General features: G+C 40.8%; 1 protein-coding gene across 1 annotated transcript in view; it reads left to right on the top strand.

Moving 5' to 3' along the window:
• Window positions 1-9520, top strand: part of LOC108899055 (carbohydrate (N-acetylgalactosamine 4-sulfate 6-O) sulfotransferase 15) — a 33539-nt gene extending 24019 nt beyond the window's left edge. Inside the window, exons 4-8 of the mRNA XM_018699319.2 lie at window positions 1480-1623; window positions 4738-4894; window positions 5978-6134; window positions 7670-7817; window positions 8961-9520. Coding sequence (XP_018554835.1) covers window positions 1480-1623; window positions 4738-4894; window positions 5978-6134; window positions 7670-7817; window positions 8961-9160 — 806 coding nt within the window. The 3' untranslated portion in view covers window positions 9161-9520. The remainder of the gene's footprint in view (window positions 1-1479; window positions 1624-4737; window positions 4895-5977; window positions 6135-7669; window positions 7818-8960) is intronic.
• The last annotated feature ends 10499 nt before the right edge of the window (window positions 9521-20019 follow it).

The following is a 20019-nucleotide window of genomic DNA, read 5'->3' as shown; positions in this document are numbered from 1 at the left end:
TTTTTGGCATAATACTTGTTGAGGGTATTACATACATTATTGGCCACATCTTTTGAAAATTCCATCCAGATCCTCACCGCAAATATCAAAGGAGGCTTAACTGTTGCAGCCAAAGCCATCCTTTTGAAGTTCATCCAGTTGCTGACTATGCCCCTAATCCCACTGAGACTCACAAAACCTAATTGGTGGATTGATCAGTCTGCTTGCAATACTTATTTTAATGTGCCGTGTTCGGTTGGAGTTGATGATTATTTGAACCTCATAAAGCTGCGGGATGTGGATGAGTTGTTTGTGTTAATTTGTCTGCCTCGTGCTTGTGTGTTCTGCAGCCTTGTGATGTCGCGTGGCGGCAAATGCAGCTGTATCCCAAGGACATAGGTGCCCCCCCCCATGCTTTCATCTTTCCTGTCATTTTCTTTCGTTCCCTCAATCCCTCCTAGTGTTGCACTCGGGGCTACGCGCTGGTTAATCAGCACTTTTCTCTTAAGACATCCTCTGAGAACACTCTGCATTCAAATGGTCTTGTTTTTGTATTTATTTATTTCATTCTCCCTCGAGGCTCCACTCAGCCGATGCTGTGAAAAGGTGATTTGATGCTATCCACGCTGCATAACTTTCTTAGAAGAACAGTTTGAATCTTAAGCAGATGTGTCTGCCTTATAAACACAGACTATTTGAAAATTGCGTGACGCTTCATTCATTTCAAAAAGCACAGAGATTAAAAGAAGAAAAAAAAAGAAAGAAAAAGCCCTGAAGCGAGACACACCAACACCATCACACCTCATACGAGTGTGACCGTTCTGGATGAATAATGATGCAGCCTGGCTGTTTGGAGAGTTTACTAGAGTTTTCTAATCATGTTTCCCTTCTAACTAGAGAAAGGTGTTTTGCTGCGACACCATCAAAGCGTCACTGAAAGTAACAGACGCCTGAGCTACCTCATTATCCTCATGCTGCATGGATACCCCTAAGTCCTACGCTGAATCTCCACAATTGCCTTGTAAATTGTAATTATACTGTAGACCACAGTGGCTGGGATGGAAAACCCATTTGCTAGTCTTACATTTAAAGCATTAACTTGACATTGCCCTTTAATTGGAAACAGTGAAAACTGAGCGGAGACAGTATTCCCTGCTGAATTTGGATTGGATCTGAACATGGATTTTATTAGGTCACCCTGCAGTCAGGACAACACAGAAACCCTAATGACCTTATTTAGTGTGATCACATAAACACATGAAGGGCATAGGCAAACCGGACACATGCTTGACGCACACACGCCCATCTCAGCGATGCAGATCCCCACCCAAACCATGTCTAATCTGAATATCTGCTGCCTCATACAGAAAAACATATGTCTGCCTCCACTTTCTGCAAAATATAAGATGTGACAACTTGCCAACAAGAGTAATTATGCACTAAAGATATAATTGCACCCTACAGAGTGTATTTACCATCCCTGTCTTCTTCTCCCGGCAGGTATCATTCGTCTCAGCGAGGGCTTCCATGATCGATACCCAGTGGAAGACTATCTGGACTTGTTCGATCAGGCTGCTTACCAAATCCAGGGCAACCTCACAGCAAATGCCAGCGGAAGCCCCGGCAAACCTGACATCATTATAGGCAAGCAAAGTTGCCAGTTCGTGGTGGTAAACACTCTATGGTTAAACTTAGGGGTGTAACGATTCTGAAACTAAGATCAAAACCGAGATACAGAACCCCAACCCACTGCCACTGCTGCAGGTGCAGCCTGTTGAGCCCTTGTGGCAAGCTGTATATTTTGTAAATTACACATTACACCTATTTAATTGATTGAAATTTAGTGTTCAGGCATGTGGTAAAAGTTAAGGTGGTTAAATTTAACTCAAGATGGATAATAACCCTGACATTGCAGACCCCCTCCACACACATTCAAGTCATCAGTGTGGGAACATTTGGGCTGATCTGGGCATATTTTTAATTGATCAGTATCAGGTAAAATATAACCAATCAAATTTCAATCTTTACTGTGTTCTATTGTATTTTTTCCACCCTAGCCCACTACTGTCTCTTGCTCTCAGCACAGCCACCCCATCATGAGTGGGAGGAAGGTTTCTGTAGTTCAGCAAATCCAACAGGGTGATATATGTCTTCTCTGTTAGCCGATCTCAGTTTCCTCAGTTAAACTTCCACTCAAATCATAGAAATCATTTAAGCCTAAAAAATGAATGGTTTTGAACCAGGGCCCTCAGCATTTGGATCAAGTAGCTTGTGGAAAATGAGGTGTGCCAAAGGCTATAGTTGTCAATTCAATGTGTCAGACATAGTCCACACAGTATTTAATCAACATTTTAATTATAGGCTGATCCCTAATATTCAAAAGCTCAGATCTGGGTCAAAGAAACTTGATCGGGATTTCCCTGCTCTAGCACCTCGTGGGATTTGGCATAAAGACTGAGACTCCACCAGTCCCTTGTTAAGTTTTTACATGTCACCCACTGCCTAACCCTGACCTTTTTAAAATATTAACTCTAGCTTTACGATTAACTCTAACCCACACACTAACTATCAAACACAGCTTTTCACATTGAGTAAGCAAGACACCACCTGAAACTCAGCAAACCTTAGAGTGGCACTTTATGACAAGATTTGTCTGTTCCGATAAAGAACCGCTGATGTATTATCTTAAGTAGTGCGTGTTAGTAGGAAGCTACGAGAACAAGATACAAATGATAGCCTGTAAAACATGGTCTACCATCTCACTAATAAGATTTAGCTGCACAAACATTTCCTGTTCAGCATAATTTCTGCCTTCCTGTTTTGTCACATCATGTCAGTGAGCAGCTTCCTCCTCCCTCCCTGCCTAATCATATTAGTTACCCAGGTCATGTATCAGCGCTGTGATCTGTGTGTGGAACGTGGACTGACAGTACTCCATGGCCTCATCAGGCTGCAGCCAATAGCGTTTCACTCAGGGTGACCCGACACTTGCCTGGAACTTCACTTGTAATCTGGCCTCCAATATTACAAAGCTGCTATTAAAGCAGCAGGTAGCGAGGCTGAGGCACAGGGCTTCTCTGTGGCAGCCACTTTCACTCCAGAGAGTGACGGTGATTTTTAAAAGAGCCGGTGACTCAGCCCTAAAGAGAGGTCTAACAGCTTAATAATACTGGACTTCCTTCTGCTTCACTTAGCCACTTCACTGAAGTGCCGTAGAAAAGAATCATTGTTTTTTTTGTGTCAGGACAGCAATAATATCCGCAGCGGGGTGGAGAAGTCTTACAAACCTCCTTCCTCTATCTGCATATCCTGCTTCCAACCCCTCTGCTTCCATCAGTCTCTGTCTTTTCTCATCGTCCAAACACAATCTCAAAGAACTGCTCAGCTGCAAAGAAAAACTGATTTAAGTTTTCAACAATAGCCTTTTCACACTGGACTGAGTTGGTGCATTGAGCACAGCTTAGCATGCTGCCCTGTTTTGTTTCCCTCTTTAAATAAATAATCCCTGTTAAGGGGGGAGTGTGCCAAAGCCCCACTCAGTATTCACACCATGCCCTGGGAGAGCCCAGCAAGGTGCAGGCCTGTGGCCAGGATCTTGGGCTTCTGACTCTCCTCAACCGCCAGCCAAGACCAAGCCGCCGTGAAACACCAGAGGCACGCCGGTCTGGCTCCTCCATTTGTTTGCCCTATTACAGCCTTTCCCCCGTGGAGCAAAATAAACCCTTTTAAAGGACACCGAGACCTTTAAATAGACCTGATCACAGTGTGTATCATTTTGGGGCATAACAGCATTAGCAGCGATCATGTTTCACTCTCACCGTTGTCATCACAGAAAATAGGACCTGGCTATCATCCTTCTCTCACAGAAAAGGAGGTAGATAAGGCCCGTGTCGTGTTCCCTCCAAATACATCACAGCTTCACTTCACAGATAAGAGGATAATGAAGGCACAGACAGCCTAATGAATCCTGGATATCATTTCTCAGCACAGCCTGATAAAGTTTCTGCTCTCAAACTGTTTGAGAAACGTCTTCTCACTCGTTATGAGCACCAGTATTGTCACTGTGTGGACTGCGGTGATTCCACAATTTTGCTCACAGCTGGAGATGTAGTTACTACCATTTTTTTTGTTTGTTTGTTTGTGCACTTGCTCAAGAATCCCTTTTTATTGACTTGTTGCATGTGAGTTGGGAACATGCTGCGCCTGACAGTTACATCCTCGATTCAGAGGTGTTACAGAAAGAAGTTGAAACAAACTTCCATATATTTATGAAGAAACTTTTTATATGAATTTTTTTAATGATTGAAAAACTGACAATCAATAATACAAGACTCTAGGCAAATATTACATCTTAAAAATAACTTTTGCAGCGCAAACACTCAAAGATATTCAATTTTTAATAATACAAAACTGAAAAGCTGCAAATACTCACATTTGAGAAGTTGGAATCATGAAATACTTGGCCCTTTTGCTTGAAAAATGACTTGACTATCAAAATAGCTGCCAATTAAATCCTCAGTCTATTGACATTGTTTCAGTTGTAGTTTAAGCCAATCTGCTGTTTTGAAAACACATTTCATGAAAATCTATAAAAACTGAAAGCAATGAACCATGCATATATACAACTAAACACATCAAACGCGGATGGGTAAAACTATAAACATGTTTGTACATGTTTTGTTTTGTCTGTGCTTGATTGTGCAACTAGATGGTCTGGGTGAGTGTTTTTATTTGAACTCCTGTGGGTGTATTTTGCAGGAGAAGCCAGCGCGTCCACAATGTGGGATAACAACGCCTGGGTGTATTTCTATGACAACACCACAGAGGGAGAGCCTCCCTTCCTCATCCAGGACTTCGTTCACGCCCTGCAGCCTGATGCCCGCTTCATCGTTATGCTCAGGGACCCAGTGGAAAGGTGGGGGTAATCTGTTTCACTGCCTCCCACCACACGTCTGCCCTGTATCTGTAATGATGCAGATACAGTTCTGACACGCACACTGCCACCTTTGTGCCTCCATCATGACTGTTTATAGTGCAGATACAGACAGATACTTTCCCTGTTTATAGGCAACAAAAGACCTGTGGTCACAGCCTTTTACCCAGTCTGGCTGTCACATAAGTTTCATTATGACGCCTTTATCAGACACGTGGAGGGCTTACTGCTGAATGCCTGCAAGGCATTCGGTTTAAACTGGGATTACTTTATGCTGTTAATGTTGATTTTTACTTCAGAGAATGTCTGAACATGCTCTCTATAATTGCCTTTGTCTGTCAAATCACAGCCTGTGCAACCTTTCCCAAAAGCAATTCTAGGGGAAATGGAATTTTTATTGCGGGAGACTTGTTTACAGCCCAGGCATCTCCTCGGTACAGACGCTGTCTAACATCTCAGACTCAATTGTGACAGAGCATTTATAAGGTTCATGTGTCTCCAGCATTCCTTTTTCATAGACTGACATTAATAAGATAATACTTACAAATAGTTTGGCCTTTGTTTTATTTTACAAGGCACTAGACACATTTACTGAGTCATGGGAGCTGTGATTAGCAGTCAAGTGAAGAAAACTTCCCTAAGAATTGAGCTTACTGTAGATACATAACGCTCATTATTTTGAGATAAAAATATCAATAATAAAAATATACAGATATATATCTTTTTTTTTTTTGTTTTTTTTTACTTAGTGTGGCTCGGGTGCATAATCAGTAGCTCATTTGTGCTTTCTTCCACTTTGTTTTACTTCAAGCACTTTCTGAGCTGTCAACATCACAGTTGTGTCTTGTTTACTGTAAAGTATAATGATCTGTGCTTGTGTTGCTGCATGAAGCATTTTTTAATGCAAAATATGGGTGACAGTAAGTTTGAAACTGCCTGCCTGTTTTAAAAACCAGCATTTCTATACAACCCAAAAACACAATTAGTTTTACAGTCTGTACATTCAACAAAGATGAAATGTCTCATGTTCACATTTGTTTACCGAGCACCTCTATTGTCTTGCAGGCTATACTCTGACTACCTTTACTTTGGTATTGCCAACAAGTCTGCAGAGGATTTCCACGAGAAGGTGTCAGAGTCACTGCAGTTATTCGAGGGGTGCCTTACGGAGTACACAATGCGCTCCTGTGTGTACAACACTACTGTCAACAATGCCATGCCAGTGAGTGTACCCTCCCCTCATGCTTTTGTCTCACAGCCCTGCAAAAAAAATGTCATTTTGTAACCAGCCTATTAGCTGGTGGGAAGAAAGAAATAGAAAAGGAGTGAAAAAGACAGATGGAGTGAAATCCACACTTAATTAGCACATGCTAATGCTTGCAGGACCAACTTTATGAAAGGGATTGGCAACACTGTTGAACCGTGGAGGAGTGCAGCGTCTACAGCCTCTCTTTGTACTAGAAAACCTAGTTTAGCAGCTTCCTCCTCACTCACAAAACAGACCAAGTCTTAGTGTCAGCCAGTGCAGGGCCCCAGTGTTGGGCCCCTGGCCAGCTTTCCCCACAGTGCCCCGAGGCAGACTGGCTGAGAGGGGGGAGGAGACAGGCCCGTCCTCTTTTGGCTCCCCCTCCAGGCTGCCTTGTATTCAGAGGTCCTCCTCTCCAACTGCCACTGACAAGCTTTATGACCCTCTGGGAGCATGCTTACTCTCCACCGCTGGCCTAATTGTCCATCCACTAATATCTTCTCAAAGTTATTAGACCATGTGAAAAGCATTACAGCTGTCCTTACAGCAGTCTCCCATGCCTGTGGCTCCTTGATAAAAAATTTTAGAGCTCTGATCAGAGTCCGTAGAGAAAAGACAAATTAACACCCAGCATGAGAACATGATTGACCTTCACTGTTATAGGAAATTGATTTAACAAAAGGAAGTGTTGCTTAGCTTGTTATCATTTATGCCTTTCAGTTTTGATAATTCCTTTCCCTGTAACAAGGTATTTTGTTTGTGCCTAGTGTTCTGCAATGAATTGCCACATGGGAATCTAAAAATCCATTTCAACAACAATAAGGCTACCTGCAAATGCTCTCAATCTCATAAAATATAAGTGGCCAATTTATTTTTTGGGCTGCGACTAAAGATTGTATTTAATGAACTGTGTCATTGGCCTATCATATAATAGTTGAAAATGCCCATAGCAAGTTTCAAGAGCCCAAGCTGAGGTCTTCAAATTGCTTGTTTTGTCAGACCAACAGTTCAAAATTCAAAGATAATCAATTTACAGTGATATATGAAATAGACAAAGGCGACACAGCCTCACATTTAAAAAACTAGAACCAGTCAATTCTACTTGAAAATTTCTTATCACTGGATCACAATAATAGAGTGAAACAAAACACCAGCATCATGTAGGAGTATAAAGCGCATATCTGCTCCACTGGCACGTAGTGATGCAGGTTTCTGATTCTATAGAGGAAACGCCATCTCTTCTCATATCCCTCAACTACTCACACCACATGACATCAGCACATGTTCACATGCCCACATGGTGCCTAGCATTACCCAGCTGAATGCATGGGGGAGATGAAAGAGAAAGCAGGTGAAATTCTCTCCCCTCCATCTTTCCCTCCCTCCCTCCTGTTCATCTCCTCAAAGAAGCTAAAGCATGCACGCACCACCATGTCCTCTCGGCTGAGGAGGAAATTTCTTGGACAGAGGCCTGATTGCCTCTCATTGATTCTTTTGTTTTGTGTCCTCAGGTCAGATTGCAAGTTGGCCTGTACATTGTGTACTTGATGGACTGGCTGACCGTCTTCAGCAGGAAACAGATTCTGGTTCTGAGGTTGGAGGACCATGCCTCTAACAGGAAATACACAATGCACAAAGTCTTTGATTTCCTTAACCTGGGTGAGTGACCAGTACTCGAACAATACAAATGATGAACACAATACAAAATAAATACAAAACGCATCACTAAAGACAACTTGGGATATGTAATGTTAAATGTATATCACTGATGATAGGGATTCACAGATCTAAAACAGGTGCTGATTAAACAAACTTGATGTACAGACTGCTGATGTATGAAAATGTATGTTGATGTGTAGGTGGTCTCAGACAGTTTCACACACTGAGATAGATTTTACAAGTTAAAAAAAAAAAAAAAGCAGATCAACCAACGTGGTATCACCAAATGGCGAATGAATAACACACTAATTTTCTTAGTCACTTAGCACGTCACCACTATACATTTTTTGATTTTTGTGTGTCATTTCACACCACATCATTTCTGCATGGACTAACCCCAACCGTAACCCTAAGACAAACTGGGTTAAAGGGCACGCAGGACTTAAAAGCACTGAATGACAACAGAAAAGTTTAAAATGCTTAGACATGACACATGAAATGTCCTTGAAAGTGCCGTGCTATTTATACACACTCCTATGAGATCACCTAGGATCAGCATGTAGCATCTGCCAAAAAACTTTGTTGGCAAAAACCAATAAAGTAAAAACATCAACCTTCACGGACACCCATTAAAAAAAAGTACTTGGCGTACAGTAGAGCTTAGTTGCTTTACAATGCGTTTCTACTTTGAACTGGAACCATGTAGTACAACTACTGCATTTAAGTTGTGTACAGCCCCCACTAGCTTAGAAAAGACTATTACATTTCCTTCAGAAACACCTTCCATACTTTCAGTATCAAAGGTGCCAGCCTTTCCTTGGCATATACAGTACAGCGCTATTAGTAACAGGCCAGTGTATATGTGAAAGAGTCAAACACAGTTTTGACCTGTTGTCTGGAAGCCTCCCTTAGTTCTGTCTCAGTGGTTCAACCCACAGTTTAATTGCCTCAAAGCTCAGACTTAGCCCTTCAAAAGAGTTGCCAAGGTTCGATCACCTCCCAGAGCGCCAAATTGTCTGCTCAGGGCAGTGCTGATTATACATAGTGACATTTCAGAGTCCTTTGCTTTGTTATTTCTTCCATTTGTTTAGGACTGACCAAGAAAGAAGGGATGTGAAAGAAGTGTTTGTGTTTATTTTACAGGACCACTGTCAAAAGAGATAGAGTCAGAGATCACAAGAAGTCCAGCATCAAACACCAGGAGGCCAGCTGACAAAAACCTGGGACCCATGCTGCCCATAACTAAAGAGATCCTGCGGGATTTTTACACACCGTTCAATGAAAAGTTGGCCAAAGTGCTGCGCAATGACTCTTTCCTCTGGGAGAATAACTCTAAACTTTGAACAACCCACCTCCCTTTTAGTTAAATAACAAAGGAGGAAGAAGAAGAAGAAGAAGAAGAAAAACCACTGATGTGTCAGTCAGCCCCTTCATTTGAGTTTCATCTCTCTCAAGTGCCCATGAAAAATCAATGTTTTTTTATTTAAATTATTTTTTAAGTTATAAAAGCAGAGATGAATCAAAGATAGAAAATAGCACAAGAGAGGGTGATGATTTTAAGTGTGTGTGTGTGTGTGTGTGTGTGTGTGTGTGTGTGTGAGTGAATGCAAGAGAGAAAGAGATGTTGACAGGTCTTGATTGTTTTTCCTCTTTTTTTGTGACCAGGTGTACAAAATTAAATAGTGAATTCAAAGAAATGAAAACGGAGTCCTGTGTTCTATTTTGAAGCTTGAGTTGATTAATTAAAAGATAGTCTGCCTCAAAGCACTGAAAAAATGACACCTAAAAGTTTTTTGTTCTTTTTTTCATCCAGCACACTAAGAGACTTGCATTGCGGCTTCATCATAATTCAGATATGTAGAAAGTTGGTAATGGCAAGAGCAGCTGAATGGCAAAATCTGTAATCAGATCACAAATGATCAGTTAAACACCACCGCCCTCTAGTGGTCAATATATGTAGTTGCAATCTTCATATGGCCTCAGCTGCTGCTGCCAATAATAACACACCAAAGACTAAAAATAAAGATATTAAATGAGATAAATGCTGTATTCAAATGCAAAGTTCAGTCAAGGAAGGACTGTGTCAAGATATTAAGGGGTTTGCTGGAGATTAAGGAAAAACTAGTTGTTGTTATTTTTTACTTAACTTGAGTGAGTCAGTTTGCTGAAAGGCAGCCATGTAATTACTCTGAAGTCTTCAAAATAATTTCCTCTCCCTCTGTTGAAAGTTTGTCACAAACATTGAATAATTACTAATTAGTAACGGTGGCTGAATTAAAATGTTTGATTGGATTTGAGGGTATTAAGTCTGGTAAATTAATCCAAAGACACCTTCGACAGAGACACAGCTATCCACAGCTATCCACCATAACCCATAGAAAATCAACAGCAATTTCATGCGTTAAAGATACTACTGAATGATATACATTAAGTGCATACTGAAAATGTAGTGTATGATAAAGTTGGAACATACCCATTCTCTACACCAGGGGGCAGACAGTGATTAAGAATATACAGCTGAAACTTGGACATAAGCTTTTGGTGACATGAAGCAATATTGAAACAACAGCATTTCTCTAGCTTCAACAACATCCAGTTGATCTATTGAGCTTTAAAAACAAAAAGGTGCCTCAAATTTAAACAACAAAAAGAGAGGGGAAAGAAATCACCTGTTGATAGTAATGCCTCTCTTTTCCGACAGCCTTTTCACCTTCCTCCCCAGCCTGCAGATCAAGACAAACTGACCCACATACCACTGGAAAACCTCCTTTCATAATTAAGAGCAAACCCGGCAATCACACAGATTTATTAAACAACATGGAAGCTATTCTTCCTGTCACTGTTTTCAGAAGGGAATATAGCTCTTTCACTGTACAATCTCAAAATGCCCGCAGCTTTGACTAAATCCTCTTCACTGAAATCAAGACAACCTGTCTGGAAAAAAGTGACTGCAAATAATTTGCATATTTTGTTTGGAGTTGGACGGTCCATCTGGCTGGCTGAAGAGGTTCCGCTTCGATGAGAGCCTCCAACCAACTTCAATTTCCTTGGTATTCACAAATATTATCAAAGCTTCTTTCATCCTGGTCTGTACTGTACCAGAATACAGTGACTGACAGGAAACTGGACAAATACCACTGTTGGAAAAACTCCATAGACTTTTTGAAAGACTCTTTTAGCTAAAGACCAGGCTATTTTATGTTTCTCTGCATTGCCTCGGAGTTGAATTTTGGCCTCAGTAAACCAAAACTACAAGTTGTTGTCATGGGAAATGACAAATGCTGGAAGTATTCTAGCTGTCTGTTTGACAAAATAATAATTCAGTCAACGAGTTCATGTGGAAACAGATTTATGATGCTAATACAGAGTTGATATTTGGCATCTAGGCTATGACCTCATTACTTCCCACAAGGATACACCAAGCTCAGCACAGCAGACACTGTGGAGTGACAATAATAAACGTCACCCCAGGGGGACTTAGTCTGAGAGCCCACAGGTGGACGCTGTGGCGGTGATGGAGTTTATGAAATGCTGCAGCAGTAGCAGCATATGTTTGCAGTGTACAGAAGAGTTTACAAAAGAGCAGGGCAGGAGCAGCAGAGCAAAGGTGACCTCAAACTATGAAGGGAAATATAGCCTACTATCTGGTGAGCACCTTCAGTGAGTGGCATGGGCACCAGCCTCAGTGTCACCCTACAAAACACCTCCAACTATCTACTGAATTCAAATGGATAAACCTAGACCCAGCAACCTGTCTCACATGCAGCATCCATTCCTACATGGAAATTAACTTCAGTTTGTAAGTGCAGCAGTATAAAGCAAATTGTTACTTAAATAGTTTGTTTTGAGTCGAAGTGTTTCTCTAATGCTTAGCTGAGTAAAGATGTGAAGATGTGTGACATAAGGCATAGAGAGCCAGAGGGGAAATAATTACATACATGGACTGTACAAGACAATAGTCATATCTACATCCCTAAAGCCAGTACACAATATTATCCTTTGCAACAGTGAGCCAATAGAAAACCACCAGAAAAAAAGAACGTACTCATTAGTATTCATCCCATAAATCAACAGCAGAATAATATAACAATGCATGTGCCAAACATCAAAACACAAGTTCAGCCAGAAGTACAAATATGGCTAACCGAGCACGAAAACACCAACTGAACGGAGCAAAGACATTCAAGACATCCTTTAATGGCATAAGCTTACCTTGCATGAAGAGAAGAAGTGATTGCCGTCATCTCGGCCGCAATAAATCCTTCCAAAATGCCTCCAAATTAAAGTGGAGTTTGGTCCGGAGAGCTAGCTAATAGCTAAAGGCACCAGTTCTTAACAAGTTGAATCCGTGAATGGCGGCAGTACCAGCTTCAAATCCGCTCTGAAGAGAAATATTTGGACAGTTAGCAGGCTTGCATGCTTATAAAATTTTATATGAGCGTAGCTACTAGTGTTTTTTTTTTTTGTTTGTTTGTTTGTTTGTTTTGTTTTGTTTTTGGCACAGGTACCTTAGGAGCTGTTCGACAGAGCACCGACGATTTATATAGACCGCCTCCTGTGACAGGTGCATTGGATATATGTTGCAACAGGTAGTTTGTCCCGTGTGAGTTTAAAGTGTAGCCGTAACAGAAATGCCAGAGGTCAAATTAAAACTTTGTTTTTTGTTTTTTATTTGTTTGTTTTGTTTTGTTTTGTTTGTTTTGTTTTGTTTTGTTTTGTTTTGTTTTGTTTTGCATGTTTGATTGTTTTGTTTTTACAGTTGAGGGATGTTTTCTGAAATAATCTGCAATAAATTATTTTGTTAGTGAGTCAATAAAAAACAAATAACCTACCCTCCTTTTTTGGACATTGTGGACATAATGCAAGGATTATTGGCTTCTCTCTCATCACTTTGCTGAAAGCGTTTGTATTATTCACATTATTATTCACACATTTCACTAGAGGACCAAAACCCAACAATTAACCTATCCCACTAAGTACCCTATTGCCCATGTAGCCAAAGCCTGATATAATTTATTTTCTATGCAATTGGGAATATTGTCTCTGGACAGAAACATTTTTTTAAGGATACGTGATTGTGCCAACACAAACATCTAGCTTATTGCTGTGTAACACAGACCTCCATTGTTGTCCAAATCCCATTCAAAACGCACAAATGACTCACAGAATTGGATAGGCTCCTTCTGTACAATAAACATGTAGTTTATTTTGCATCAATCTACATACATTGTCATAGTGTGACAAGGTGTAAATTGACAAAAAATCTGTTTAAACAGCAGGAATAATTTTTCTAATGGCATCAATGCTAAGAGCATTGCAGGAGTGATTTTAAGCTACTGCCACCTCCTTTTCTGAATAAGCTCTCTTATCCTTGTTGCTGTATAGATCTTCTTCGTTTGAAAGCAGAGAAGACCTCTAGATGCCAGCAGCATGACGAACGGAGTCTCTGAACCTGTAACATGGAGGCAGGGTGCGTTTCAGGTCGCGTTTACGTATGGGATTCACAACAGCATGTTGGATGTTTTCAAGAGAAACTTTCTCCCCAGGTCCATTTCTCCTCTTGTCAGTTTGGATAAGCTCTGGTGCAAGGGCTTTAGCAGAGGGTGCTCTCTCTCTCTCTCTCTGACGTCTTTCCCAACACTTTTTTTTTTCCTCTTTATCAAGTCTGTCTTAACTCCTCTGCTCCTCTCCCTCATTGCACTTTAGCCCTCTGTCAAATTAAACTTTAATGAAATTCCATTGTGGTGTACTGCTTCTTAATGAGGGGGATGTTTGTTACTGGTCTCTTAAGTTATGTCCCGAGTTTAGGACCTTTGACCATCAGAGTCAGGGTAGACCATCAACAAAGTGACGATTACTACATCTCCAGCTCATAAGTCTCTCATGATCCTTTCAAAATGAAAAATCCTCTTTAGGATCACAGTTCTCTCACTGTTGTCAATGATTAACAGAGATTTTCTTGAGATAAGGAGAAAAAAAAAGATCTGAATAAACAAGTTTATGCAACAAACATTTGCAATCCATCACGCTGATTGAGTGCTCTGATAGTTTGCCAGTTATATTTGAAGAGGCTGCGTGAGGCCGAGTCATGCCCGCTGATGATGGAGCGAGAGAAGAATGCAGGAAACAAACAGATCTTTATTTAAAAAGCTGTAGTCTGGATTGGATGAGATTTGTTACTAATAATGAAGTGATTCTTCTCTTTTACATTACATACAGTAATCCAAAAGTAAGCAGAAGATATTGAACTAAAATGTCCTGAAAGTCCTTTTCAGCTCTCTTCCCTAACATTTGTGGGATATTAAGGGTCCAGCCCAAAACATCTGTTTGTGATATACAGTGCTATGCAGTTTTATCTCTTTTGGACACAAATTGTAGAAGTGGTCCCTGGCAATGCTAGTGATTACTGATTGCCCCGCTTATTTCTTCACACAGTCCACTAAGCTGAGCTAAGACGCTGCTGCGATGGTATTGTCAAACAGCTTGCAGTTATTTGTATTTTTTGGGCAGTGAGCATTTTCCATGCTCTTGTAAAGACTGTTGCCCAGGCTCTTTTAAAACTTGTTTTTTTGTTATGCTACACCTCCAAAGCTTCAAATATAAGTCCTTTTCATGCATGTTTGCTTGCTAATTATTTGTCCTAATGGTTCTATTTAGCACTGGCAACCCTCAACGTGACTGAGTGTATCAATTCAGCTATTTTTATCAAATCGTTAGCAAAAGAGGATGCGCTAAACCAGATGTTTCTCTTTGTTTTTTCTCTCCTCCCAGGCCTCTTTTGTCCTTGCAATTGTGTCATTGTTCCACAAGGTTCAGTGGATCAGGGGTCATTGCTCTGCATCAGCTCTCACCTCAGACTCCTGCCAAGGATTTAACAACAAGGACAGTACAGAATTCTAATGCATTTGCATCTGTGACTGGGCGGATCATCTCCTCCAAGCAGCCAGATGTCCGTCTGCTTTACTGTCAGTTTCTTGAATACAGTTGTATTGTCAAATCCTCAGTGATGCATTGAGGAACTCCTTGGTGTTTTAGAGACTGATAACCTTTTCATTTTGTTATCAGTGTGTCACAGTTCTGGATGATTTCTCCTTCTCCTGAGACAGTACAACAGGAATAAACATTTGTACAGCAAACAAACAACTTGGCAATAAAGCACACACAACAGATAAATGTTGCATCAACTTTTATTACACCTGATTGTGCTCATATGCAAATTAATGGTTCCATCATGATTCACTTGCCATTCAAATTAAAAACTGTCACTGGTACAGTATTAGATGCGAACATCTGGCCTATTTTGGTCACATCCAGCTGGAACCTATCCCAGCCACCGTGAATATGGACAAAGAATTAGAAACCCAGGTGTTCAGGAAGAGAGCATTTTCAGGGAGGAAACGGAGGGCGGCTGCGCTGAAATGGATCCAGGCCATCATGCGGTAAAACTGACATTGTTACTGAACAGCTTGAGGTCTAAGTGTGTGATAAACAGATAAAGAGCATTTTCATCACCCAAAGGTCTCCAAAGGGGAGACTTTGAGCAACCTTTCCAAACCACAATAATAAATTGTCCAAAATTGTAGGACTATGACAAGTGTAATCCCTTCTGCAGGGATCATAAAATACTGTTAGAACTTGACAGAGCCAAGTAGAAAACCATAAAAGTAGGCTGTAGCAAGTGTAAAACACAGATGTCTCAATTGGCCTGAATTAAAACCTTACTGTACAGATTGACAAGTAATTATTCACATAGCAGTGAAAACATTTGCTTTAAAAATTTTCAAAAAGTAACTTTTACAGATAATTGAGTTTCAGTCACGAATCTTCAAACTTAAAACCTGCACTCACTGATTTTTTTTTGGCCACTTGGGGGCATCTGAAACGAGCTGTAAGATTGACACATTATCACCTCTTATGTTGACATTGCAAACTTGTTAGCAAACTGTAGCACATCCAGTAACATTAATTTGTATCATTTTATATCTGTTTTGCTCTTCACCGGCTCCTGTGGGAAATGTCTGGCTCCTTAGCTGCTAACTGCTCCACCATGTTTACCAGGTAGTTGTTTGCTTTGTCTGTCTGCCGTCTGGTGCTGAGCGAGTAGTGTACAGTGGGATTTTAGTCCCTTTTTTGCTGAAAACAGATGCTTGCTGTACCTGGAAACAATACTGATGAGAGCATGAGCATGTGAGAGTGAATCAAACAGTGAAATTACGACGCACTGCATAAAGACAGTGAGTTGAAAGATGCTAAAATGCTCTATTGAGATGAAAGGAGCTGCAATTTTGAGTGATAATTCTCTCATCCACATACAAACAGTCTTTTGATCCACTGGTAATATATATAAAAACTGATTATAGTAGCTTTAATGTGTAGAATATTTGGGAATAAGAGTTGAGTTCCTAGTTCAGTTAAGGCATGCTGGCTTTCTATTCATCCCCTCTCACACTACCATACATCAAAGTATAAAATTCATGCCATTTTGCACAAGCCCTAGAGTAAAAATGGTAGCCACAGGCTGGTGGCCTCTTTGAATATCCATGCGTGTATGATTTAACAAAAAACTTGGATTCTGTGTGTGGTCATTACAAAACCAGAAGAAAGAAAAACATTTCACTGAGCTGTGCTAATCAGGATCAGGTGTGAAATGTCCACAAAAACAAAATTGAATGAAACTGGATCAACTGAGCCTGTTTCAAATCAATAAAAGGAGAGAGAGTTTAATACCTGGTCTTAACCTTCCTTCACAAAACATCTGCTGAGATCCGTGTGAGCATTACACACCAACAAAGAAATACCACCAGCTGTTATGTGAGGCAGTCCTGCTGCTATAATCAAGTTATAGCACTGGCTCATTTGACTATAATCAAACCAATATAAATAGCTTGCATCTTTCTCTTGACTGGAAAACAGGATGGGATTTCTGAGTTCCAAGAAGGATGCCACGAAAACATAAGCTGACACAAACTTCAAGACTCAAAGCATATTGCTTTGCATGTGTGCCGGTCTGGCAAATTGACCATCGCCACATTTCACACAGTTTCCATGGACACAGCAGAAATAAGATCCAACACCAGCTTTTTTACCTTCTCCTCTGATCACACAACGATCACAAATATTTTACAGCCACAGTTTTGGAAGCGTATACGACCTGAACTAGGCAGACATATATTTATTTTTGGATGTGTTTAAAAATCCATAACAATGCAAATATGGAGGCTGGATTACAAGAACTTTCTGTGTAATGTGCATGTTGACTGCAGTCATTGTTTTTGGTGGATTATTAAATATAAGATTCTGACATGCCTTACAAGCGGTCCTACTGTATTTTATCCTTGTTTATGTCACTCATATTTACATAGCACCAACTTTAAAGTCAAACACTGACAGCACCAATGTCATCCTTGTGTAGAAATTCAGCACATTTGTCTTTCAGTATGAGGTGAACTGAGATTTAGCTTGCAGATGTTTGCAGAATATAAATAAGAGATTCATCTGTAATGAAATGCTTTAAAGTAGTAAATCCAAGGTTATGATTCTCCACATTTGAGATCCATAAATGTGTCATATTACATTTTGGTGGACAGGTAAATAAATAAATAAGACAGAGCAGGTTTGTCCCTGTCCGACCAAGGGGCTAACCTGTTTGTACTCAATGAACTCTTAACATCAGAATTCATTACAAATATTTGCCACAAGCCTGTTTGACACACTCAAGGTTGCATTTGATAGATGATAACAAAAATGTGTTTGCATGCATACGTTTTAGTCAGTGTGTGTACAGACATTGTGAGATAACACACATTAATCAGACTCTCCTCATAAAAAAAAAGCAAAGAACTTCACATTTTTAAGCTACTCTGGATTCATTACTGACTCTAATTTATGTTTTGTTTAAAAAACAGAGTCTAGTCAGCGTATTATGATCCTAATTATCGCAAACGTAAAAAGGAAAAGTTGCCCTTGCCATGTCTTGCTGAACAGTACAATACCACTATACATTATTCTTTCCACCCTCAGATTCTGCATCTCAAGCCAGTCCCCCTTTTCATCAATTACAAGGTGCCAAAGCACCAGCAGGGAGGTATTTGCCACTGAGCCTCTAACCTGTCACTCTGGGCAGTGACGGCCAATTAATGAGAATTCAGCCAGGGATTTTCTCCCATAAGAGATTATGGAGAGAGGCAGGAGCCATCACTCTCCTACCTTGGGTGTTCTTCGCTGAGAAAGACAGCTATTGTCACAACACGCCTGCCTCCAGCTGCACTGCTCCACAGCCCGATAAGCGGCTGTTTGATCCTCAAGCATCAGACCATAGCAGGTATTTTAATGCAGACATTCTGGCTTTTTCAGACAGCAAGTTTAAGGAATCATTTCAAGGGCTTTAATAAATGCTAACCGTGTCTGAGTAACTTCCAAAAATGCTGTACATACATTCTGTGAAAGCCAAGTGTGTAGTGACACAGATTACGCTAAGAGTTATTTCACAACCATGAATAGGGTTTCTGCTTGCTATGAGCAGTTTGGGGGATATATTTCAATTTGACTATTGCATAACATTGACAAAAACAAAAATAGATTTAAAAAAAATAAAGCAAAAAATGACATTATAAACACTTGGTTATGGACTGACTGTGGTGGTAGTTTGCCCTCATGTCTGACGAACTACATACAGACTGCTGGGCACACTACCTACTGCATGAATGACTGAATGTAAATCACAGCTTACATCCAATGTGGAATCATCCGATACAGACAAAATCTCTAGGGATACTGGGCTGATCTTAAGCCAACTTAGCTATGTGGTTTTAACTTCCTAAACTTAACTAAATCTTATGCATAAAGTGTGCTTCCATCCACCTGTTTTCTGTGCATTTTTATATATTGGCTGTATATTGGCTAAAGGCTGTAAAATGTTAAGAACATACTTGGACAACAGAAAGATAAGAAAGAAAGACCCTGGTCAGACAGCTCTACCAATAAATGGAATGAACCACAGAACTAATTTGTTCCTTACACAAAGCAGCAAACACAAAGCCATATCTGCTTCATGCTCCCGACTGCCCAGGCATCTCAGCTACAGCGTATTCATGCGTTTGGAGACATCTCTGAGAGGTGCAGTTATTATAGGGTGTGAAGGGGGAGGGGGGGGAGGAGGTTTCATGTAGCAGTATCTTACAGAACTCTTGGCCGCCTTCCTCTCATCCCTCCTTCCGTTTCCTCCCTCCTTCGTCCTCCCAGACAGTTTAGGATGGGTGTAGTCTAGATGGGGGAGTGGGCGAACAGCGAATGCCTGCCTAGCTGGCCGAAAGACTGTGCCAGCCGAGCATGGAGTGTTCCAGCCTCGAGCTGTCCACCCACTCCAGATCCTGTTCTTCTGTGACTCGCCTGCAGCCTCGACCTCCTTTACCCTCTGTTCAGATGCTCATTCTGTCTCAGGTGTAAACAACCTTTTTGGACTTTTCTCAATGCAGTGTCCATCCACATCAGTAATGTGTGATGAACCAATGCATTTAAATTGGACAGTACCCAGGTGGGGCACTAGGCTTGTTAAGGGATTATTATCTTTGCCTTAGTTTGTCTTGCCTCAGGTTGATGAAATGTCAAAAGCTGTACTTATTAGTTGTGCGAGTGCTCCATGGAATCCCCTCTCCTCATGACTAAATCTGTTAAGCCCAAGGCGAGACATTTTCTCTGCTTAGCTCTCACTCTAAAAGCCAGAGATAACACACTGGGATTCTTGTGGTGATTTTTTTTTTTTATTTAAACAATCTCACTTCAAGAAAAATCTTCTTAGCTGAAAAACTATGGTTTTAATCAAGAGTTTGACTCCTGGCCCTGGGCTTTGTTATTGTCTCCTAGTGGAAGTGAGGCTCCGTCAGCTGAGAGAGAGAGAGAGAGAGAGAGAGAGAGAGAGAGAGAGAGAGAGTAAAGGAGAGAAAAGAGCTTCATGAGGATCAGGCAGCGCTGATGTGATGAGCTGTGACACACGGGGCAGCGCTCCATCCCTGTGTTGGAACATGCCTGGATGCTCTGCAGAGAGTCTGTTCGGTTAAAAATGTCAGCCCCCGCTTGTTAATGTGTAAATTACTGCAGAGTCCGAACAGGTTTTGGCTGAAGCAAGAGCAGCCTCAGAAAATGAGGCAGCTCGAAGAGGAGCAACAAGTTAATTATCTTTCCCGGCAGAAGGGATATTATGTGG

Source organism: Lates calcarifer, linkage group LG23 (genome assembly GCF_001640805.2).
Source record: "Lates calcarifer isolate ASB-BC8 linkage group LG23, TLL_Latcal_v3, whole genome shotgun sequence".
Taxonomy (NCBI): Eukaryota; Metazoa; Chordata; class Actinopteri; family Centropomidae; genus Lates; species Lates calcarifer.
This window is presented reverse-complemented; position numbering and strand designations above follow the sequence as displayed.